This window comes from Malus sylvestris, chromosome 9 (assembly GCF_916048215.2).
Source record: "Malus sylvestris chromosome 9, drMalSylv7.2, whole genome shotgun sequence".
NCBI classification, from domain to species: domain Eukaryota; kingdom Viridiplantae; phylum Streptophyta; class Magnoliopsida; order Rosales; family Rosaceae; genus Malus; species Malus sylvestris.
Window position 1 is genome coordinate 6,043,151 of NC_062268.1, and position 23,368 is coordinate 6,066,518.

The window sequence follows — 23,368 nt, forward strand, 5'->3', positions numbered from 1 at the left end:
AAAGTTCAACAATGTTATCTCAAGTAGAAAAAAATATATATAAAGAGACTAACAAAACTAAGCCATACAGGCATACAAAGGGAAGGCAGTAGGCACTGTCGAGCCACAATAAATAAAGTACCGGAGGACATGGTAATCCATCACGTGATATAAAGAAAACAACCGTTCCTTAACCAATAAAATCAAACTCTCAGGATGGTGAGAATAAGAAAAAAACTACTTGATAGTTATGTTGACGACAGAAGTAAAAAGTGTTGATAATGAATCCCACATTGATTGGAAGATTGACCTTCCATGAACTTATATGTAAGTTGGGCTACTCACCATATCGTCAATCGATTTTATGGTGGAACCTCAACTTTCTTATGGTATGAGAGCAGATTGGCCTACGTGTGAAGGTCAACGGCCACACATGCTTTACATCATTCAATTCATGTTGCTCACGTGTTTGGCTTGAAAATTCACAACATGTGAGGGGCCTGTAAGGATGTGAAGGTAAAAGAATCCTACAATAATGAAAGGAGAAACCTTGCAAAGGAAAAGTGGAAATAACCTTTGTTCTCCCATTTGCTGCATTATGGGCCATGTTGATACTGGTAAAACTAAGTTGCTGGATTGTATCCGAGGCTCAAATGTTCAGGAAGGTGAGGCTGGAGGTATTACTCATAACAGATTGGAGCAACATATTTTCTTCTGGGAACATCCGTGAGAGGACCGAGGAACTGAAAGCTGATGCGAAGATGAAGGTCCTTGGTCTTTTGGTCATTGACACCTACGGGCACGGCGTTCAGGTTTATGTGATATTGCTATGCTGGTTGTTGACATTATGCATGGCTCAGAGCCTTGGACAATAGGGTCACTCAATCTTTTTAAAATGCGGAATACGGAATTCATTGTTGCATTGAATAAGGTGGACAGACTCTACGGGTGGAAAACCTGCCGCAATGCACCCATTGTGAAAGCAATGAAGAAACAATCTAAGGATGTACAAAATAAGTCCAATATGAAGCTCGCTACAAGTGCCGCTGGCGGTGAAGGGATTCCAGATTTGCTATTACTATTGCTTCAGTGGACGCTGAAAACTATGGTTGAGAAACTCACTTTCAGCAGTAAAATGGTTAAGGTTACAGAAGGCCATGGGACAACAATTGGCATTGTATTGGTTAATGGTGTGCTTCATGAAGGAGATCAAATAGTTGTTTGCGGCATGCAAGGGCCTATTGTTACTACAATTCGAGCTTTATTGACACCACATTCAATGAAAGAACTTCATGTGAAAGGGAACCCCAACTTCTTAGCCCTTGCAAGGTTTGTCCTTATAAGAGGTTGGGCTACTCTTCATATTGTCAATTGGTTTTATGGTGGAACCCCAACTTTTTATAAGCTCGATTTCAACTTGCTTTAGGCTTAATTTCATCCACTGATGCTGAACTTAATCTTTGATATTCAACTTGTATGACTACCTGCTTCGTTAATCTCTAAACGTAATCTCGTTATTCTAATCATGGTATTCAGTTTACACAATGAGTAAGTTACATGCACATATTGGAATTTATTGTGTGCATTATGAATTTGTATTGCTTTGCACAATTTTCTGGCCTTTAATTTGATCATCTTTTTCTTCTTTTCTTTATCGCTCCTCCTGGCGCTTGAGGGACGTTATGCTTGCACGGTCAATGGTGTCTCTGCCCGTTCAATGCTGTCCAAGAGATGCTCGATCGCGGTGCAACACTTTCTGCTCATGTTACTAATCTCCATGTTAAAGGGATGTATGTATTGTTAGAATCTTCTGTTGCATGTTCTGGTTTTCGTTTTTATTCCAGGAGTTGTGGGATCTATGATTTCTTAATTGATTTCTTACCTATTCTTACCTTGATGCTTATTCCAAGTTTCGTGCTTAGTCAGTTTTAACTTGCTGTCTTAATTTCTTGCAGAGTTGATCTTATGTAGACAGTAGTGGAGCCTCGACAATGAAGCTTTATTGATCATATGTTTTGTTTGTTTCATGAGCGCTTCCACAGGCACCAAATCTTGCGGAGCACAGCGTGGAGAAAGAATGTGCTTTGTACGGACCGATAGGTTTTCAGATTCTATCAAATGGCATGTCGCAATTCTTACTATTTTTTTTCTTGCCTATCCCTTTAAACCAAAATCAATATTAATGTTAAAAAAGGAATGTTTGATATGTGTATGTCATTTCTGTTGAGCTCATCCTTGCATACAGTTTGTCATGGCTCTGGGGTTTTCTCAGACTTGAATCACATTGCGCTGCAGATTGAAAGGGCACGCAGAATGTCTCCTGTGAAGTTTTCTCTTGACAAGCATGACTGCATTCTTAAATTGGTAATGTAAGAATGCTATATATCGTGTGTCAAAATTTACCCACACATGTTTTACAAAATTACACTCTTTGCCCCTACATTATTGTCAAAAGACAATTATTATATCACATTAAATACTGTATCATAGTATTTGCTGCGTTACAAGCCATGTTGATGCTAGTAAAACTCAATTGTTGGATTGTATCCGAGGCACAAATCTTCACCATTGTTGGGATGATACACTTTGGTCCTTAACTATTGTGTCATCGTTTTATCATACAATAATGATAATCAGAATTGTTCATTATCTTTATGATCATTTAAATGTTATCTATAAAAAAATTAATTAATTTGAAAATTGTTTAATCATCTATACTAGTTGTCCCGCACCTAACCTTTCTCCAAAAGCTCTCTCTCTCAACAAAACCTAGTTGGCTACCTTCATCACTACCGGCCTCTGGCTTTGGCTGGGGCCGATGGCAGCTTCTCCCTTTCTCCTCCTAGCCCTCAGTCCTTCCTCTTTCTCCATCTTCCTCATCCCAGCCTTCTTCCCCCTTGCCATCCACGATCTTCTTTTCCCCTGACCTCACGCCGACCACTCATTCTCAGCCTTTACTTACCTCTTCTCCCCCCCCCCCGGGGCTTCTCTCCCACCATTTTGTAAGCAGTTTTCCATGGATAAGTCTTATACCCAGATTCGGGTCATGCCCTTTCAAGATTTCTTCTTCGATTTGGCGCTCGATTTCTTAGTTTGGAGTTGGATTCATGGTTGCAGGTGGGATCCATCATCGTTAACTCGTTTCCATGGTGATGTCACCTTATTCGCCTGGTTTTTGTGGCTGCACTGACATGCGCATTCAGATCTGGCGGCTTGTACATCTCGGCTTGTGCGGCTCAACTTGATTTGGCAGTTTGGCTTGTACGTCTCGGACCTGGTGAATTCGCTGCCTGTTACGGCTAGCTATTATGGTGTTTGATGTGTGGATGCCGGAATCCCACTAGTCCGGTGAATTTGTAGGTGGCCTTGGCATGAGTGCCTTCTCCCCCAATGTGTTGAGTTGACTAGCGGATGCCTTCTCGAAGTAGTGTAGTTGTGTTTTAGGTTGCCTGGCGAGCACCGTGGTGGCGTTGTTGTATTGGCTAGATTGGTCTTTGCATGTGTACTATGAGTTATGTAGTCTCGCCTGTCAACGATGACTTGATGTTGTCTCGCTCTACCGTGATGACTTTATGTGGCCTCCCTATTCAACGATGACTAAGCATTTCTCTGTAGCGTCCATCATTTATTGTGACAGATTTGTACTGGTGGTAGCCTACTAGGGTTTTACTCTTATTTGTCTATTTGTGCAAATTCATTCCATATCAATTTATTGGTCAGTGGAGCTATGTACCCAATGTCACTCTTGTATTTGTTTGTGATGATTAATGAAATATCATGTTATCGTTTCTTGTAAAAAAATAAAAGGTCTAAGGATAGGGGATGTGCTTAGCCTCGCAATGAGCTACTAATAATGTGATTTAAATTCGTTTTTGTCAAGAAACGAACCTAAAACCTTTCACTTATAAGTGAAGAGAAATACCACTAAACCAAGGTTGCCAAAACTCTTAAGCATTAGTTTTTAACTATAGTCATAGACGCAAATTCATATATGAACCTACTTAACCAAGCACATACGACACCGTTCCATTATCACTCCCGCACAGACGACGACACAATCTGAGACTCTCTCTCGTCCATCCACAGCAGCTTCGTTAGCTTTGGAGAGAGATGGAGGAGGAGAGAGCGAGAAAGAAACTACTGATACTCTACGCCACCCAAACCGGAAACGCTTTAGACGTCGCCGAGCGAGTGGGCCGCGAAGCCGAGCGCAGAGGCTGCCCCGTCCACCTTCTCTCCCTGGACCAATACGACGCCGTAAGCAGTCCTCCCTTGCATTCAATTTTGTTATTCTTCTGATTAAAACAATAATTGCATTACCTGAAGAATAATTTTTTAATTTTTCTGTTTTACTCAGAGATGCCTAGCTCAAGAGGGCACTGTAATTTTTGTTGTTTCAACCACTGGCCAGGGAGATACTCCTGATCCCATGAAGGTAAAAAGCTTTTGCTTTTTCTTAGCAATTCAGTTAACTTCCTGTGGGTAATTTGATAAAGGTTAAATATGTGAAAAAGATTGCATCTTTATGTGTATGCAGGGGTTTTGGAAAGATCTTCTGCAGAAAAATCTGACTAGGCAATGGCTGGAGGGACTCCGTTACGCTGTTTTCGGATTGGGTGATTCCGGATACCAGAAATTCAATGTATATTGTTTTGTGCCATTTCTTTATCTTCTGCACGATTGTTTGTTGCAGCCTGTTGTATGATTGATGAATATAAGGTGTTGCTTTTTGACCCGTTAATTTATATGGAATTTATATGCTTGTGACGTTCGAGTTGTGGTTTGCAGTTTGTGGCAAAGAAGCTTGATAGGAGACTTTTGGACCTTGGGGCAACCCCGATTGTCCAAAGAGGTTTGGGAGACGATCAGCACCCGTCAGGGTACGATTTTGATTTTTTTTTTTTTAAATTTCAAAATTAATTAATGAAATCTTGCTATATGTAGAAACTGGGACGATGTATTTTCTTTTACCGTTAACAGGTACGAGGCTGCTCTGGATCCGTGGATGGCATCATTGTGGAATATGTTGAACAAAATTGATCCCAACTACTTCCCCAATGGCCCAGACTTTTTGATTCCATATGAAAATTTTATGGCGAAACCAAAGGTTCGGATTTTATATCACGACATTGACAAGGTGGATTCACAAGTTTCATCTAAATCAGGTAATTTGGCTCTTTATAGTTCCATTCTTTCTATAATCGTGTATTTGCAAATATCATTTTACGGACCAATAGTTAGAAAGCATGTTTCCAAAAGCAGTAGGCATTTTACAGACCGATAGGTTTTCAGATTCTATTAAATGGCATGTCACAATCCTTTATATTTCCTTGCCTTTCCCTCTTTAAACCCAAATAAATTTCATGTTAAACAAGGAATGTTTGATACCAGATGTGTATGTCATTTCTGTTGAGCTTGTCCTTGCCTACATTTTGTATGTAGTGTCTGATTAAGTCATGCCTCTGGGGTTTTCTCAGACTTGAATCACATTGCGCTGCAGATTGAAAGGGCACACAGAATGTCTCCTGTGAAGTTTTCTCTTGACAAGCCTGACTGCATTCTTAAATTGGTAATGTTAGAATGCTAATATTACCGTGTCGAAAATTCTGGTATTTCTAAATGCGGAAGGACCTGTTAATTTAAGTTTGTGATGTTTTTGTTTCATGCATTCCTAGCTCAGTTAAACTTTTGTCTTGTAGGTAAAAAATGAACCACTGACTAAATCAGGTTTTAAAGACAAAGAGGTGCATCACTTCGAATTTGAATTTGCTACATCTGTAAGTTGCCTACTATGTGCTTGTTACCGTTTATTTTTGTTTCAACCAATGTATAGCATATTATGCTGTTTGTTTCAAAGTGAAAAGTTTCATTTGATATGCCAGCCTATTCCATATGAAGTTGGTGACGTCCTTGAAGTTCTCCCCAGTCAAAATCCTGCTGCAGTGGATGTTTTCATACGCCGTTGTAATTTGGACCCTGAATCATTCATCACAGTGAGTATTTTCTTTTGAATATTGGTTGAAATTTTGAGCTGTGCTACCTTAAATTTTTTACTAAATAAACTATTGAACTTTGTTGGAACTTTTTTTTTTTTTCCTTCTTTTGATTAATGTACTTATACTTCGAAAACAATTTTTAGAAATCTATTTACAAGAGAAAGGAAACACGTTAAAGTATTATTTATACAATCCTCCATCGTCTCACTTTTCGTTCTTAGTTACTTTTGGCACTGTTGATTTCAGGTTCATCCTTCAGAAATGGAGAATCAACTCCTTGATACTTGTATCCCCATCAAACTAAAAACTTTTGTTGAATTGACAATGGATGTTGCATCAGCTTCTCCTCGACGCTATTTCTTTGAGGCAAGAATCTGGCATGTAACTCATGGATTTCTATTAGCAAATTTCTTCTAAAAATTACCGACTTCCAGTTTATACACATGCTAGTGCCTTCAATTGATCTTCCTTGTATATGTTTCAGGTCATGAGTATGTTTGCAACCGCTGAACATGAAAAAGAAAGACTTCAGTATTTTATCTCACCTGAAGGAAGAGATGATCTATACCAATACAATCAGAGGGAACAAAGGACTGTTCTGGAGGTTTTAGAGGATTTCCCCTCTGTTCAAATGCCATTCGAATGGCTGGTACAGTTGGTTCCTCCTTTGAAAACGAGGGCTTTCTCCATCTCTTCGTCCCCTTCTGCCCACCTCAATCAAGTTCACTTAACAGTTAATGTAGTATCATGGACAACGCCGTTCAAAAGAATTCGAGCAGGTCTCTGCTCAAATTGGCTATCCAAGCTTGATCCTGAGCAAGGTACGTCATATGTTGTACATGTAAAGCATATTATTAACAATGCAAATTATTAGAATTGCCATTTCAAGTCCTTGATTTTTGTTCTTTTGTGATAAGCAGGTGTTTATGTTCCAGTGTGGTTTCAGAAAGGTTCCCTTCCTCCCCCACGACCATCACTTCCTCTCATTCTCATTGGACCTGGAACTGGCTGTGCGCCTTTTCGTGGATTTGTGGAGGAGAGAGCCATACAAAGCTTGACCGAATCAACTACTCCAGTGCTATTCTTCTTTGGATGCAGAAACGAGGACAATGATTTTTTGTACAAAGATTTTTGGTTATCCAATTCGCAAGATGGTGGGGTAGTTTCAGAATCAAAGGGCGGGGGCTTTTATGTTGCCTTCTCAAGAGACCAGCCACAGAAGGTCTACGTGCAGGATAAGATGAGAGAGCATAGCGAGAAGGTGTGGAAGCTGCTGATGGAGGGGGCGGCTATTTACGTTGCAGGTTCTTCTACAAAAATGCCAGCAGATGTATTATTAGCCTTTGAGGAGATTGTTTCCAAAGAAAGTGAGCTTCCACAGGAATCGGCAGCAAGATGGCTTAGAGAACTGGAAAAGGCTGGCAGATACCATGTTGAAGCGTGGAGTTGAGCGTCGCTGGAATCATGACTTTGGAATCTTCCGGTGAGAACCAATGATATGGTCGCGGAGATTTGCTAGTAGTAGTCGTAGTAGTAGAGATAATATCTATTCATTGATTGAATATTGAGAAAAACTCTTTGCCCTTCACTTGTCACTTCCTCCTTGCCATCTTATTTGGGGTGAACGCGTTATTGCACATGATATTAACAGGTTAATAGTGCTTTTTATTAACATTAACAGTTGTCGAGGGGATTACACTAAACTGTACAAAATGTTAATTGAGTGATTGTACTGAAACGTGTGATATTTTTAGTAATAAGAGTCGACCTAATCGCGTGTAAACAGAAAACACACAGAGATGACCGGGTGATCACTACTATGTCTCGACCTCTTATACTCAAGTTCAAATTCCCCTCCCAATCGAACCATCTATCACCGAGTTCTCTTTCATCTTGGGTCGGGTTTTGATTGGGCTATCCAGCTAGATTTACTCTAGGCCCTTCAACCTTGGGCCTGGGTTACCTAACCAGCCCAAGAACCAGAAACAAACAAGGCAGGAGAGAAACTGGCACTTTATCCTCTCACAATCTCTTCACATGAACAGATATCTCTGTCCGTCTCTGAGTCTCCACTCAAAGCGGAAGATAACAACTTTAACAGAAGAAAGAAGAAGAAGAAGAAGATGTTATCTTTGGGAATGGGAATCGAGTGCCAGGCGAACCTAAACGCGGCCGTGTTGCGGCTGAAGCTGCCGCAGCAGAAGCTTCTTTTTGTCAACAGTGTCAATCCAAGAGCATTCAATTTCGAGCCCAAGGCTTCTTATTTCTCTGTTTCTCACTCGCTGCCGGAGCTGAGGCTCGGACTTTCCCTCGCCGCAAGAAACGTCAGGCTCTCCGCCGCCGCCGAGTCTCTGGTCGCTGAAGAAACGACCACCGATGACGAGGCCGCTGACACCGCCCCGGAAAAAGAGGTCTGTTTTTTTCTTATCCTCAGTATCTCTGTTGGGTTTGTGATTTCGTTGTATGTCTTGTTTTGTAATTGAGAATTGTTCTGCTTTTTCACTGGGTTCTGTTTGGTTGCTGAGAAAATGTAGCCATAGGCTAGAAAGTGGAAACTCAACTCTGTAACATCGTAATTTTCTTTTTTGGTTTAACATAATTGTGTTTATCAACATTTATAAGCATGAAACACTGTGGTTATGGATTGTTCTAAGAGGGCTAAATATGTTTTCTGATGACTAAAAACGCTTCTAATCTAAGCGTCTCCAGCACAAGTGCTTATGAACAGAAGTGCTTACTAGAGGCAAAGTCCCAAACTGCTTGTCACATTCTTTCCATTGGTTTCCGTTTGGTTTCTTACATCCGCAATTTCCAAATGGTCTTGTAGTTAAACTTGTGTGTTGGGTTTTTGGATGATGTAGAAGGTGGGAGTGTTTGTGAAGGCATTTGAGAAACCGAGGCTCGTATTGAAGTTCATTTGGATGGAAAAGAACATCGGCATTGCACTCGACCAGATGATACCTGGTCACGGCTCCATCCCTCTCAGCCCCTATTACTTCTGGCCGAGGAAAGATGCGTGGGAGGAGCTCAAGGTCTTGCTCGAGAGCAAACCTTGGATTTCTCAGAAGCAGATGATTATCCTTCTCAATCAGGCTACCGATATCATCAATCTGTGGCAGCAGAGTGGCGGAAACTTGGCGTAAGATTTCATGTAAACAAAAATATGAGTTTTGAGCTGCTTTGTGTTATACTCAGCAATTCTCTTTTGTAGCACATTTTGATAAACTTGAGTGAAATATGGATCTGTATCTTCAGATGATATCGACTGTATCTTCCGATCACATTGTTTCAGTCGAAATTCTTTTCGTGTTTGCGACTGAATCGTGCAGTTCAATGTGTTGGCATGCACCTGTCGATCCCAAGCTACGGCTCTGCAAGAGATCCTTCTGGCAAAGTGCATTGCAAGAGATCTTTTGGTCAATCTCAGTTAAAGATGCATAAGCTACATGTCGATAGCAGATTTCGCAGCTACTTCTGCATAGGCATCTTCCGAGTACTTAAAACATGAATACGAATTACGAAAATCATACGGGTTAGATACGAAAAGATAAAACCGAAATCACCCACCTTTTTGCAAGAGAAAAATTCTGTATAGAATATGGTAACCAATATTTAGAAAGAGAGAAGTTATGCCATCCAAAACATAAAAAGGGGGATCGACACCGTCTGCTGGGAGATATAAGACAAGTAGCTGGAATAAGAGTATAAGAAACCCTATTAAACTTGAACCAACGTGGCAAAGAGTTGAGACACTAAAAAGATAGACCAAAGAAAACCCAGTTGCCATCATCATTCCTCAAACTCGTGCATGTGATCGAGAAGATAGTTGGCCGCCAGCTCCTCGTTCTTGTTGCATGCAAAGTATACCTCCAGCACTAGCGCCCGATCGAAACCCATAGCTTCTAGCTGCAAGAAAAAGTTTTGGATTGTCAATCATGACCTAAACAATGATATTTCATACATACCAAGCGGAACAAATGCACTTGTCACATGTACAGAGAAATAATACTTACGCGTTCAATGGCCTCTCGCTCTTCAGGGGTGACGGTCACAGCCTGCGGCACTGCTGCACCCAACTGCTCCAACAGGTTCCTGAAACATACAGAGTTCAATAACTTAGAACCCTGTGTATTTACTTATCAACAAAGATTTTCTAACTGCTTCAATGGCAAGTAGGGCAGATTTTCTAACCCTTCACCCCCTTCAACGGGTTCATTAATCAAGCGTAAGAAGTCAGCTTGATGAGCTTGAATGAGCTGCATTAGATGTGGATTTTGTTTCCCCAACTCTTGAAGCATAGGCTGCAGCAAAGATAAACCATCGTGAGTCCTCAAATTATAATTAAAAACCACAAGCTTGGCCAAGGTGAGAAAATTAAAGGAGAACAAAATAATACCTGTAGAATTTGGGGGTTGGCTTGCACCATAGCTCGCAAGGCTTGGAACTGAAATAATGAGTTGGAAGCTCAGATACCTTTCTCAATCATGCATATAAACAATAAGCGGATTCACAAATAAAAAAGATGCATATATACAAACCTGGGGACTGTTGCGCAGGAAATCCAAATTGCCCGCACCGGCATTTGCACCCATGTTGGGAAGGCCCTGATTCAACCAGAACAGTTATTCACTTGGACAGTATAGGTTATAGAGGTACATAGATTACTAATCAACAGCCTCTACCTGTGGAAAAAGATCAAGTGGATTTGCATTGGGCCCACCAGTAGGTGCTACTGGTTGTGGAGCCTGAGCTGGAGGATTTGCGGCCATAGGATTTGCTGCCTGTTCACCAGCAGGAACTTGGGCCGCTGGTGGGGCTTCAGCTTGCTCAGGAATGCCCTGACATGTGTATCAATATCAGTTTCTGTGTCAATCTGACAGTAACCTCCAAACATGCTTCCTATGCATGTAGGAATACTATATATGGAATCAAAACAAGTAGCTGAAGAGAAGTAAAAGACCAACAAAGCAAAAGTTTTCATTTTCCAATTTTCTACAAGGTCATGACAACAAATATGTACTAAAAAAAATTACAATATATGGCACTAACATCTGATGGACATCAATCAATAATCTGTCTTATTTTCATTTTGGATGTTCTTTTGAACAGGAAATAGACTATAATCCAACTCAAATCACCCGCCAATTTCAAAGGTCTATGTAGTTGTGAGAGGGAAAGGATCATACCCAACACCATTGAGCACCATTGTTATAAAAGAGAATATCACAACGTACAAGGTGTTTATCAACAGAAAGCTTAATGGTCAACAAAACATAGAGACAAATAAATTCTCTACTGCTAAATGACACAGGTGTTAAGTAGAAAAACAGAGGCATTACCTACCAATTAATCAAAATTAATATATGTTTTCTTCCTCATTTTCAGTAATCAAACTTCTTCTATCTACAGTGCCCAACTAACATGAAAACAGATAAAGAATCAAAATATCAAAGTTGAGTACTCACAGAATATAGGTACTCAACAGCCCTTTCAGGGTTGTTAAAAGCAGCCCGTAAAGCACGGACAACAGTTTCCCGATCCCAACTTCCTCCACCCATATCTAGAATCTGCTGAACGGTAGACTCTAAAGTAGTTCCTGCAACTAGGTTTGATGCAGCTTGGCCATACACATCTGATCTTGAATCAGTAGGAGCTACAACAGCAGCAGTTTGAGCGGTGGGCTGTGGTCTGGACCAAAGAATGTAATAAAATTATCACACATAAAAGATGAAATTCAGGTTGAACAGTTAAAACAAATTAAATTATATATAACTCAGAATACTTCTTAACTAGAGGCCATAAATGAAAATTAACACACTTACAAACAAGCCATTTATTGGTAACTCAAAAATTATTTAAATGATAAATAAAACAATTTAAAACTGAAAAAGAAAAGGATAAGCAACGGATAAAAGCATATTGTACACTCAAAACCATGAGCAAGTCAAAATTACTATAAAAATTTAGGTAGCAATTGAATATTGAAATTCGTCCTCTATTTTGGTAAAACTATATAATATGACAAAAATATGTGGTTTTCACTAAATTAAAATGATAGTATACTTCATATTGCATTGATCAGACTGAAAAAATATTGTTTCGCATGCAAAGGAAATACCAGAAAGCAAACAGTTATAAGTCTTCCATCCAAACAATTTTAGATGAGTGATTCAAAAGAAAAAATAGGTGTGATAGTATACTCACTCTGCCACGGCTGGTGCAGGAGCTGGAGCAGGAGCTGGAGCTGGAGCTGGAGCTGCTGGGGGTGGTGCGGCAGAGGTAGGAGCAGTACTAGCAGGTTGGGCCTGCAAAATAGTAGACAACATAAGATGGACCTCCAAAAATTAAATATAATACTGATAATTTTTTTATTGTATACCTCATAATAAGGTTCTTGGCAGGAATGAGGAACTATATAATGAACATCTATACGTCTACAATTCACCCACAAAGTATATGCAACTTCATGAGTACAATTCCCCAACAAGAATCCAACATACATCATTCTGCCCATATTCACAAAAAACCTTTTCCAAGACAAAGAAATAAAGATATGCTTCCTTCGGATTATTAAGGAAAAAAATTATTTTTTCTATCCATGGGGTCTAATAAAAAGATTACCAGAATCACATGCACTACCACTGTGAAAAAAGGTCATTCCTAAACAATAATACTAAATACAGCAACTGAGCTGATTTACCTGACTTGTGGCTGCACCTTGCTTACTGGAGGCTCCGGCTGGTGAGGCCTTAGGCTGCAATTGATAATTAGAACATAATTAAGTAATTAGGATGTGTAGTTTCATTAAAATTGCAAGTGTTTCAGCATGTAATTCTATTAAAAACACCACCTTGCTAAAAGATTATAGTAATACGATTACAAGAAACAACAGACAACTCATAATACAAAACAACTTAAACCAATCAAAAAGGGATAATTAATGGCTATCGCATAAACCAACTTCATGCTTTAATATTCTCTTTAAGGTTATCAAGCCCACTTAGAAATTCTTTCTTTTAAAGATTGAATAAAATAGTAAATATGAGCACAGTTTCACATCTTGCAATTACAAATCCTATAAAGAAAAATTACAACCCAGTCGTTTCTTAAGTAATCCCGACAACTGTAAGAAAAGCAAACTCACCTTGGTTAACATTATCACGATAAAACTATTTTCAGCAACATTATTTTGTTCTAGAGTTGTGTCATCCTTAAGAACTTTCCCCTGATGAATAAGCATCTGCTGTGGGGCAGGGTACACATCTGCACCCTGTGCCGTCTCTATAATTGTCTTGACATCAGCAACCTGGGAGAAACAATTAACACAATAATTACCACAATGAACTGAAAATCGTAAAAAGGGATACAAAAAAGTTGTTGAGGAACCAAAAGTAAGTGCACGAGTTGCTTAGTGTCAGTGCATACGAAGTGCGCTACATAACAAAACAGGCACTTGAAATTAATTGGTTCGATCATTCTTCCAATCCTATGTAGGCTTCAGATTACCAATTCACTATAGACCATGAATTCGAATCAACGCAAATAGGATAAAAGATTACAGATTGAGTCCAAATTAACTAGAAAACTAAACGCCCATGGAAGTGCAACCATACTCCAATTAACATGAACCTCTCCGAGTGATCAAAGCTGAAAAATTCCGCAACAATGTCAATGTTTGACTATAACACTAACGCCAAAGCTAAAGAATTTGCACAACTGAACAATAAATTCACTAGAACTTCAACCAAATTCTACAATTATACAAACCAAAACCGCGAACAATCAAACAATCTGAACTCCAACAATACCGGGGCGCGAAAAGCCCTAATTAGCATTCGCCCCAAAACCCTAATTACCCAAAACTGAAGCGATTAACATCACGAATTAAGCACAAAATCAATTGAATTTTCAGTCGCCGATGGTTAAAATAATTTAGGATACGTATATGCATGTTTTTATACCGTCTCTTCGGGTTTCACTTCGATCTCGAAGTTGGTTCCCTTCAAAGTCTTGACAAAAACCTTCATCGTTTTCTCCGACTTGCACGATTCGGGCCAATTCGTAGAGTTCCGATTCTCCGGCGAGACTCCGATCTCCGGTTGGCGCCGGTCACAATTTCCAGAGAGAGAGAGGAGAGAGAAACGAGAGAGAGAGCACGAAGTCACAGTGATGACGAAAAGCAGTAGTCATTGTTCTCTCGCTTATATCGTAGCGCTACAGAATGGAGGAGGTCCGATCCAGTAAACTGGTGATTTCTCGTGTAGTGGTTTTATGGCCAATGAAAATATGCCACGTGTACCGTCTGTGTTATCTATCGTTAAGGAACTGAGGATTGAGAGATGGTAAAGTTTGGAGAGGATGAGACTCATGAGAGTGTCCCTGCTTCGTGAGGAAGTTGGGGAGGATTTGGATTTGGTATATTTTTTCCTTTTTTTTTTAAGAGAAAATAAAAACATTTACAAAACGATATTCTAAATTATACTAATCAATATGTAGGAGGATTCGATTTCTGTAATCCTCTTAAAGAAGCAGATCCAAAGAAGTGGGTCTAAAGTCTAATCCACATTTGCAAAATTTTACGAGTTGGGTGATTAGATTTGAGAGCCTTGATGAAAAGCATGATAATTTTCTTATTTAACTACCAGAATGATATTCTAAATTATACTAATCAATACTTATGAGGTTTTTAAATAAGTCCGCTAAATTAACAACTCATCGACGAAAAGAACCCAAAACCCAATCTATGACCAAATAGCAACTAGTACGTAAGCATACACATTTTAAGCAGAACTCAAAGCGATCATAGCGCTGATCCCTTTACCTACATAGCCATTCTTGCAGATTCGGGTCAGGCATAATATGTTTGATGGATGAAGCATCCCTCCTCGATCAAAATGAGCATGCAACATTTCTACGGGACATTCACACTTTGATTCGGGAGCTACTTCGCGAATATTGTGCAAAGGGGAAGGGGCGATTGTTCGCCCAATCTTCAAAAATAACAGAACTATACTCAAGTAGTGCGAAGGCAATAATGTCTTTTGTAACCCTTTCTCTTGGTGTATGTGAAAAAGAGTGACAAACCCATTTTTTTAGGGAGTTTTAACAAAACACTTCCGGCATTGTTCATTTTTAACGAAAAATCACATTTTTACCTTTAACTGGCACTATTCATTATACCTTTAAAAAGAGCTTTTCGTTAAAAGAGAAATTTTTTGAACTTTTCGTTAGTTTTTTTTTTTTTTTTTATCGGTCATAGGCTGGTCCAAAGAACGAGAGTCAGCTTCCTTAAGTTCGTTGTTGCTTTGACTAGCTCTCGTAACGGACGAGGCCCAGCCCATCAACACAAAACCTAGGAATTAAAGTAACAAGCATCCAAAAAATAAGGAAGTGGATTGTCTGACATCTCATTTCGATACTCTTTTCATCCCCTTCTATTTTGTGTGGTTACGATTAAGCTACGTTAATATTTTATATTTCTAATACCTTTTGTTTTATTATTTTTATAAAAAAAAATAATATAAAATATTGACGTGGCTTAACCGTGATCACGTAAACCGAAAGGGATGAGAAAATGATGAAAATGGGAGCGCAGACAATCCACCTCCCAAAAATAATACCAAAGCTTTCGCATTTCACGACTCTTCCTGCAACGTTAGCTCAAGGTTGTAGCCTCTGAACTCAATTCAGGTACACATATTCTCTCTGTACTTTGATTTTTCTCATCACTTTTTCGATTGGGCACCGACAAAGTTTCGAACTTGAAATCATTAAATTAGTTCGCAACCTCGCATGTTGTCTTGTCTTCCACCACCTGAGGAACTGAAGAAATCCAGGACTGCCATTTAACTTACTTACTCAGCTCAAATCTTCTCAAATACCCTCGATTTTTGTTTGTTTGTTGATTGTATTTCAATTGTCCTATGTTTTGGATTTGTTACAGTGTTTAACGTTTGCCGTAGTTGTTGTCTCAGTAACTGATTTCATGCAGGAAACGTTTGACTGGTGAAAGAATGTTTAAAGTTTGATGCTGAATTGTATTACTGATGATGTTTCTTTGTCTGGGTTTGATTTAGTTGATGTTCATTTGATGGAGATGGAGTTGTAATAATTTTTCATAAAAACCCTTTTTTTCGATCGTCGATATATTTTTTTTTAATATTAAAAGAGAGAATTTCTATGATAATTTGTACTACAGGAAGTGTTTGATCTGTATACATATACACTGAACAAAAAAAAAATGAAGGAAGAAGAAGTGAATCGATGCCAGATACAGGAATGGTACCAAAAGTTTAAATCTTTGTCTATCAAAACCCGAATTCATGAACTTCCAGAATCCTTTGTCCAATACCTTCTCGACGATTCAGGGCCCTTCCTTCTCCCTGTTTCGATCTCAAATGACGATGCATTCCCCAATAGAATTCATAATCTGGAGGAGGAAGACGACTATCAAGTATCAGAAGGGTCTGGGGATGAGTCGGAGCAGCCTTCTATGCCGCCCTCCTTCCCTGAACTTGAGTTGGAGGTCAAGGAATCGATTAAGTCCCTTGGAGGTTCTGTGTTCCCTAAGCTAAACTGGAGTGCACCAAAAGACTCGGCTTGGATCAGCACAACTGGGAGCCTCAAGTGCTCTTCGTTCAGTGAGATTGCGCTCTTGATACGATCATCTGACTCATTGGTCCATGATCTGCGTCACGCGTATGATTCCTGCAGTGACAAAAACCTCAACAAGGCCTAAGAGTTTCTTCCTTGCACTACGGAAATGGTACCAGTCCCTCAAGCCAGAGATGGAGTTCCGTTGCTTTGTACGAAATCATAATTTAGTTGGAATTTCACAACGTGAGGTCACTACTTGTTATCCTGCTCTGCTTGAAAAGAAACACAGCCTTCAAGCGTTGATCGAAGACTTTTTCGTAGAAAATTACACCTTTGATGTATATGTGACACAGGATGATCGAATTAAGGTTGTGGATTTCAACCCATGGGGCGCATTTACGCTACCTCGAATGTTTACATGGGAGGAATTGGATCAGATTCGAGGGGATGGTGTTGAATTCAGAATTGTAGAGAGTCAGTTATCTGTTAGGCCAGGTCTGAAGACAGCCGTGCCGTTTGATTTTTTGGACACAAGTGCTGGGAGTGGCTGGGACCAAGTTATCAGAAATGCTGATGAAGAGTTGCAGCAGCAAACTAGGAACGGTCAAGCAGGTGCTTAAGGTCATCACTGTTTTGACCGTTCGGATTAAACTCTAAGATGCTGTTTCACATGTCAACTGTACTTGCCAGGTTGAGTATGGAGCTTGGATATTCCATTTGAGGCCGTGCCTAAAGCAAGAAACAAAAAATTTCCAGCACATTTATGTATTTTTTACTATTATCCTCGAGATTTATCAATGCTATTGATGCAAAAGTGATCAGTGAATTGGCCACATATCCATGTCTTCGTACTTGCTCCTTCGTTGCTGCAGCATTAGGTATAAAGGAATTCTCTTAAGATCGGTAAGTTTGAGTTCTTAAATTTCTTGTTGGATTCGGTCAGTTTAGTTCGAAATTTGTTTGTGGTTTCATGGCTCCTACTTCCTCTGCCTTCTTCTGATCTGCAATACATGCTCATATATTAGCCCGAATTCTCGTTAACGTGAGGGAGCTGATTTTCACACATCCGTTTTAGTTTTTCACACAGCCTTTTTCACTTATTGTCAAACAACCAACATGATTAAACAAGGGTAAGTTGGAGGACAAGAGAGTTTGTTTATCATTTCTCTATACAATTCCAAATGCTTGTGATCCCCCTTAAGTTTTAATCGAGCCTCCCCTTTCTTTTTAGCCAAAATTTCAACTGTTACTATTTGACAGAAATGGAGACGTTGAGATCGATACTCGGACTGGACACTACTTGGCTACTTAGTCCGTACAGTGAAGGATTCATATCTCATTGCCTGCAAATCACAGATTGATATACGTAGGTAACTTGTTAAAAACACAAAAGAAAATGTGTTTGCATAGGTAAAGCTTTGAGCCGAGTGGAAACTGGTTAAAACTAAAAAGATCTCTTAAACACATTCGTGTACATGTGATGGGCTTTCTAATCGACTCAAGCTGGAACTTATTGGTGGGCTTATTGTAGACAATATATCCAGCTCGATGAACCAACTCTCCATCTTTTTGTGTTGCAGATGGACCTTAAAAATGGAAAGGTGGATCATGCAAAAATATTGTATTTTTACACACCTAATGGAAGAATTTCAGTGAACTTTGTTGCCAAAAATAGGGTTTGGCAATTTTAGACGAGACATGTTATACGACATATAAGTTACACAAATATATGGTGATTAACATTGTTCAGTTAATATTATATTAATAAAATGGTATTTTTTTTCTCATTATTCTGATAGATAGTACGAGTTTTTGTATTTTTATATTGTTTTGTGTGTTGATCGATCCGTAAGTAAACTCAAACCATACAAAAAAAGGTTCCAAATTTTGGTAATTTATAGTGATACGCTATGTTGTTGTTGTTGTTGTATAGTGATACGCTATGTGTCAAATTTCCAAGTGTGGCTTCAATCCTTAATTTTACGTAGCACTATGTGCTCTGGTTGTTTTGACCATTGAATTTTATTCTATAATTATTAGATTTTTTATTTTCAATATTAGCTATTTGTTTTTCCGTACCACTAACTGTCACGTATCATAAAAAAAAAGCAATTTTATGTACAAAAAAAAAATTCAATAACTGTTGTAATAAAATTCAAATACTGTGCAAAAAAAAGCATAAGGTCCGATCTTGAAAACTATGTCTCAATACTTCTATGTTCGATCCAATATCAACCGTACAAAGCAAAGCATCTATACTATCGACATGATGTACGGAATTCAAATGCCATGGTTTTGTTCTCCATTTCATAAGCTCGATATCTTTTGTGGCTCATGCCCCTAATTGTAAGGGCAACATGCCCCATAAGAATATGTTCCATTTTTCTTGCTTTCCTACGGTAACCTTCATATGTGTATATTTTCTCCCTTCCCATCCTTTTTACTCATACAGTCAACAATTCCTCTCTAATCTCTATCATCCCTTTTCATAATTAAATTCTTAAAGTAATGGTAATTTAATCATGATCAGATTATGATTCTGCAACTCCTTTCCGCTAACGATGACAATTTTTAATCTTAGTTTAAACAGTAATTAAACATTTGGATTAGTATTACGCACCGACGAACCAATCATTAACGTCCGATAAGGGTACTGCGTATTGATGGAACATATCCAAAGATTCTTGGATAACTGTTAATTAAGCTAACTACCTCTTTTAGCAGGTCTTGATCAACTTGTTAATGCAGATGTCTATGTACTAGTTTTATTTGGTCAATTCTTAATCGAGATATCTAAAATATCTAAACTTGTTTACTTTCGGTTGGGTTCCCTCAACCCCACTTGGGTATCGGGGAGATATCTAAACAGATTAGAAGATTCGGTGTGCATGCTTAGAACACACTAATGTCAACGACCAAAGCTGATCGAATACTTACACTGGTGGCTGTGCACGTTAATTAAACTTTACTTACTGTTCATACTTCATCCATCATCAATCTGCATGTGTTACGCATGTCGATGCATTATTGTGAATGTTATTCAGATTGTCAATTTGAATCATTGATAATGTTGATTGTGACATGAACGTGTGATATTCATGTTCCCTTACTTTTGAATCATTGATAATGTTGATTGTGACATGAACGTGTGATATTCATGTTCCCTTAGTCTCAAACAATCACAAACAAGTACCAAAAATATACGACGTGTGATTTGTATAATTAGTCATATATATCCATATTTTTGTGATTCTCAGGTTTAGTATCTATAAATCTTGATGACGCATCGACAATATTTACAACTGCACCGGTTCTATATATTATAATGCAGAATTTGTAACACCTTTCGAATTATTTTCGACCTGCAGCCTGGAGACACCATCTACAAGAGCAGAGAGAAGAGTATGAGTAGAAAGCTGCTGTGTACGTTGGTGGAAGGGCATGTACAAGCCAATAAGGAATTAGGAAGAAGCACTGCACCTGCACGAGGCAAATAATGATAATGTTATTAACTGATGCAAAGCATACAATGCAATGTGATGAAATTCATGTATATAATCTACCTGCATATACAAAAGCTTTACGTACGCATATATTTATGTAAAAGTTGTTTCACGAATCACAAGTTGCAGGAGAGATATACAGATTATGCATTATTAATCTTGATCCATGCACCACGAACTCGATTAATCGTACGTTTTAAGCAAAGATCAACAAAAGAATTAGCCCTCATTCGATACTTTAACTTTGATCCCACCTGATAACTTGTTCTTGGTTTTTTTTGGCATGCAGCGGATGATAAATTCCACATCACACTCACACTAAAAGTCAGAGCAGCATCTTCTTTGGATTTATTTTTTTATTTTAACTTTGTTTTAGTAGTCACCTTTGGAATTAAAATTGACTCAAAAGGTCCACCAAGTCAAAGTAGTCTATTGAAGAACGCAATGGCCGAAAACCCCTAGTCACACTTGGATTTCACATATATTTTAGATTAAGTTATCATTAGCAGTACTTAAACCAAATATGACATTGAAACGTATTGCATCAAAACTCGATGTATATATTAAACTGAGTAAATCAAATAAAAGAATAATGTGATAAATCGGGTTATGAAATGAAATTTGTGCTTTTTATTTGTATCGTGTCACTTTTTTCGAATTCGTCTAACTTTTTAAAGAGCGACGATAAAACTTAAAAACAAAAAAAAAAGTTTGAGGTTACAACAATTAAGCACAAAGAGAGACAGAACACCCTAACACCAATCAGCCCAAACATTCAATTACAAATAGGTCAGCCAAAAAATCAGGAGGTTCCTCGAACCAAGATCGAGAACCATCACCGTGAAGGGCAAATCTAGCAAGACGATGGGCCATTTCGTTGGCCTGATGATGAATATGGGCTGGAACAACTCTAGTGACTGTCGACATGAAAGCTTTGGCATCCTCAATAACAACCCCGATGAAAGACCTATCGACTGAATGTCCTGTTGAATAAGTGGCCAAGGGGCCTAGTGGAGAACAAAAATATAAAAAAAGCTTTTGGCTATTAAACAAATCAAAAGAAAAAAAGGACAACATGATTATGTTTCCTTGTTTTGTGGCTTGTTTTGTGGCTTTTTCAAAGCCATATTTATGGGTTTTTTTTTTCCGGATAGAAGAAATAAGGAAGGGAGAGCCCATTGTCAGGAAGAGACCTCATTTTCTGCCGAGAGCAAGTAGAGTTGTAGAGAGCCCAAAGCAAAGAAGAAGTTGCTGCTTCATTTGGTTAGTAATCATCCACCAAAATAGTTGTTGTTGTAATAACTTTGTGCTATATGTATAGAGAAGAAATTATTCATTATATTTCTTTCTCTATTTGTTTCTTTGGTGTATGAGAGTTATTAGGTGTATTGGGTTATTTGGGTTGTGAGATTGCCAACACTTTGTAAACTTCCATTTGGTTGATAGTGGAAAATGGGTGAGCTCCTACTGCTTTGAGGACGTACTTCACTTACACTGACTGTTGAGGAACCTCGTTAAAATCTTGGTGTTCTTTTATATTTTGTTCTTGCATTCCATTTGATATATTTCCTGTGGGTTAGCTTGAGTTGGTTCCATAAGGTTTGGTGCTATCCTAGCACAACAATTGGTATCAGAGCACTGGTTGCTCTTGGGTACTGTCTACTTGCCAAAGATGTCAGACGGGCAAAATGAAAATCCTTTTGGAAGCAGCTCCGGGTTTGCAAGAACTACGGTGCAAAATGCAAAGTTCGAAGTGGAAAAGTTTGATGGCACAAACAACTTCGGGATGTGGCAATGTGAGGTCAAAGATGTGTTGGCTCAACAAGATCTACTTGCCGCTTTGGGAGAGAAGCCGGAAGCTATGTTGAAGCCGGAATGGGAGAAATTAAATTTATGGGCTTGCTCTTCAATTCGGTTGTGCCTTGCAAAAACTTAGAAGTATTTTGTGATGCGGGAGACATTAGCAAGTGTGTTGTGGCAAAAATTGGAAGACAAGTATATGACGAAGAGTGCAGAGAACCGGCTACACTTGAAGAAAAAGCTCTACCGCTTCCAATACAAAGAAGGTACAAAAATGATTAGACACCTTGATGTTTTTAATAAGTTGATTGCCGACTTATTAAATTTAGATGAGGATATTAAGGATGAAGATAAGGCCTTAATATTGTTGAATTCTTTGCCGGACTCTTATGAGCATTTTGTTACCACTATTATGCATGGTAAAGAAACTGTGAAATTTGAAGATGTGTCAAATGCCTTGATGAATTATGAAATGAGGCATAGAGATAAAAACCATGATAGTACATCTGAAGCTTTATTTGTTAGAGGTAGATCGTCGGAGAGGAAGTCATCTTCTAGTAGGAAAAAATCACACTCTCGACCTAGAGGAAACTCTAAAGGTAGAAAAACCTTGGAAATGAATGAATGTGCCTTTTGTCATAATAAAGGTCATTGGAAGAAAGATTGTCCTAAGTTGAAGACCAAAGGAAAAGAAAGTTCTGAAGCCAATGTTGCTGAGGTTGAAACAGATGTTTTTGATTTTGCTTTAACCACTTCTTCATCATTTGATTGTGCTACTAAATGGGTGTTGGATACGGGTTGTACTCATCATATGACTCCTCACAAGGATTGGTTTTCAAGCTTGAAAGAGTTTGATGGTGGTGTTGTGTTCATGAGAGATGACAATCCTTGCACAACAAAAGGGATTGGTACAGTTCGTTTAAAGTTGCATGATGGCATGGTTAAAGAGTTGACAGGTGTTCGGTATGTACCGAATTTGAAGAAAAATCTTATTTCTTTGGGTACTTTGGAATCCAAGGGCTTCAGATTTCATTCAGATGGACAGACATTGAAAGTTCCTTATGGTGCACTTGTTGTGATGAAAGCTCCTCGATGTGGCCATTTGTATTTATTGCAGGGAAGCACTGTGACAGGTGAAGCATCTGTAGTCTCTGAAAATATGGGCACATCTGATTCAGATACTACTAGACTGTGGCATATGAGATTAGGCCATGCCGGTGAGAAAGCTCTACAAGGGCTTGTGAAAAAAGGTCTTTTAAAAGGTGACACGACTTGTAAGCTTGATTTCTGCGAGCATTGTGTCTTGGGGAAGCAAACTAGAGTGAAGTTTGGTACTGTTGTACATCAGACGAAGGACATTCTTAATTATGTGTATTCGAATGTTTGGGGTCCTACAAAGACTCCCTCTTTGAGTGGTAGACATTGGTTCGTGACATTTGTTGATGATTATTCAAGAAGGTCTTGGGTCTACACTATGAAGCACAAGAGTGAGGT

General features: G+C 38.8%; 3 protein-coding genes and 2 pseudogenes across 9 annotated transcripts in view; 4 read left to right on the top strand and 1 right to left on the bottom strand.

The window, feature by feature from the left end:
- Positions 1–7,649, top strand: part of LOC126582928 (NADPH-dependent diflavin oxidoreductase 1-like) — an 85,639-nt gene extending 77,990 nt beyond the window's left edge. For 2 of the 7 annotated variants that reach the window (XM_050247163.1, XM_050247162.1), the window contains exons 4-9: positions 2,252–2,343; positions 5,679–5,756; positions 5,862–5,972; positions 6,222–6,341; positions 6,460–6,796; positions 6,896–7,649. In XM_050247163.1, the coding sequence (XP_050103120.1) occupies positions 2,252–2,343; positions 5,679–5,756; positions 5,862–5,972; positions 6,222–6,341; positions 6,460–6,796; positions 6,896–7,425 (1,268 nt within the window). In that variant the 3' untranslated portion in view covers positions 7,426–7,649. Of the gene's footprint in view, positions 1–2,251; positions 2,344–3,994; positions 4,237–4,336; positions 4,415–4,514; positions 4,622–4,767; positions 4,860–4,959; positions 5,145–5,456; positions 5,549–5,678; positions 5,757–5,861; positions 5,973–6,221; positions 6,342–6,459; positions 6,797–6,895 lie in introns of those variants that run through there. The other 5 variants (XM_050247161.1, XM_050247168.1, XM_050247165.1 and 2 more) reach the window with 5 other exon arrangements.
- On the top strand, positions 515–1,911 carry LOC126582483 (eukaryotic translation initiation factor 5B-like; annotated as a pseudogene).
- Positions 7,650–7,880: 231 nt separating the features above from the next.
- LOC126582934 (30S ribosomal protein 3, chloroplastic-like) lies at positions 7,881–9,234 on the top strand. Its single transcript, XM_050247175.1, has 2 exons — positions 7,881–8,386; positions 8,837–9,234. Exons 1-2 carry the CDS (start codon positions 8,099–8,101, stop codon positions 9,116–9,118), a joined length of 570 nt encoding a protein of 189 aa, XP_050103132.1. The 5' UTR covers positions 7,881–8,098; the 3' UTR covers positions 9,119–9,234.
- A 309-nt stretch (positions 9,235–9,543) lies between these two features.
- Positions 9,544–14,167, bottom strand: LOC126582932 (ubiquitin receptor RAD23d-like). The gene is made up of 11 exons (XM_050247174.1): positions 13,937–14,167; positions 13,120–13,281; positions 12,676–12,729; positions 12,180–12,280; positions 11,441–11,663; positions 10,658–10,813; positions 10,514–10,579; positions 10,372–10,419; positions 10,167–10,276; positions 9,989–10,067; positions 9,544–9,881 (listed from the first exon to the last, which is right to left on the bottom strand). The coding sequence occupies exons 1-11, from the start codon at positions 14,000–14,002 to the stop codon at positions 9,765–9,767; spliced, it is 1,182 nt and encodes a 393-aa protein (XP_050103131.1). The 5' UTR covers positions 14,003–14,167; the 3' UTR covers positions 9,544–9,764.
- Positions 14,168–15,517: 1,350 nt separating this feature from the next.
- On the top strand, positions 15,518–17,404 carry LOC126582933 (uncharacterized; annotated as a pseudogene).
- Positions 17,405–23,368: the final 5,964 nt, after the last annotated feature.

What these genes read in the sequence shown, in the direction of transcription:
- LOC126582934 (XM_050247175.1), top strand. Translation starts at nt 8,099, where the DNA reads ATGTTATCTTTGGGAATGGGAATCGAGTGCCAGGCGAACCTAAACGCG. An exon ending in ACACCGCCCCGGAAAAAGAG is followed by an intron (nt 8,387 to 8,836) that starts GTCTGTTTTTTT and finishes TGGATGATGTAG; the next exon opens with AAGGTGGGAGTGTTTGTGAA.
- LOC126582932 (XM_050247174.1), bottom strand. Translation starts at nt 14,002, where the DNA reads ATGAAGGTTTTTGTCAAGACTTTGAAGGGAACCAACTTCGAGATCGAA. An exon ending in CTGTTGAGTACCTATATTCT is followed by an intron (nt 10,814 to 11,440) that starts GTGAGTACTCAA and finishes TACACATGTCAG; the next exon opens with GGCATTCCTGAGCAAGCTGA. An exon ending in AGCGAGAGGCCATTGAACGC is followed by an intron (nt 9,882 to 9,988) that starts GTAAGTATTATT and finishes TTTTTCTTGCAG; the next exon opens with CTAGAAGCTATGGGTTTCGA.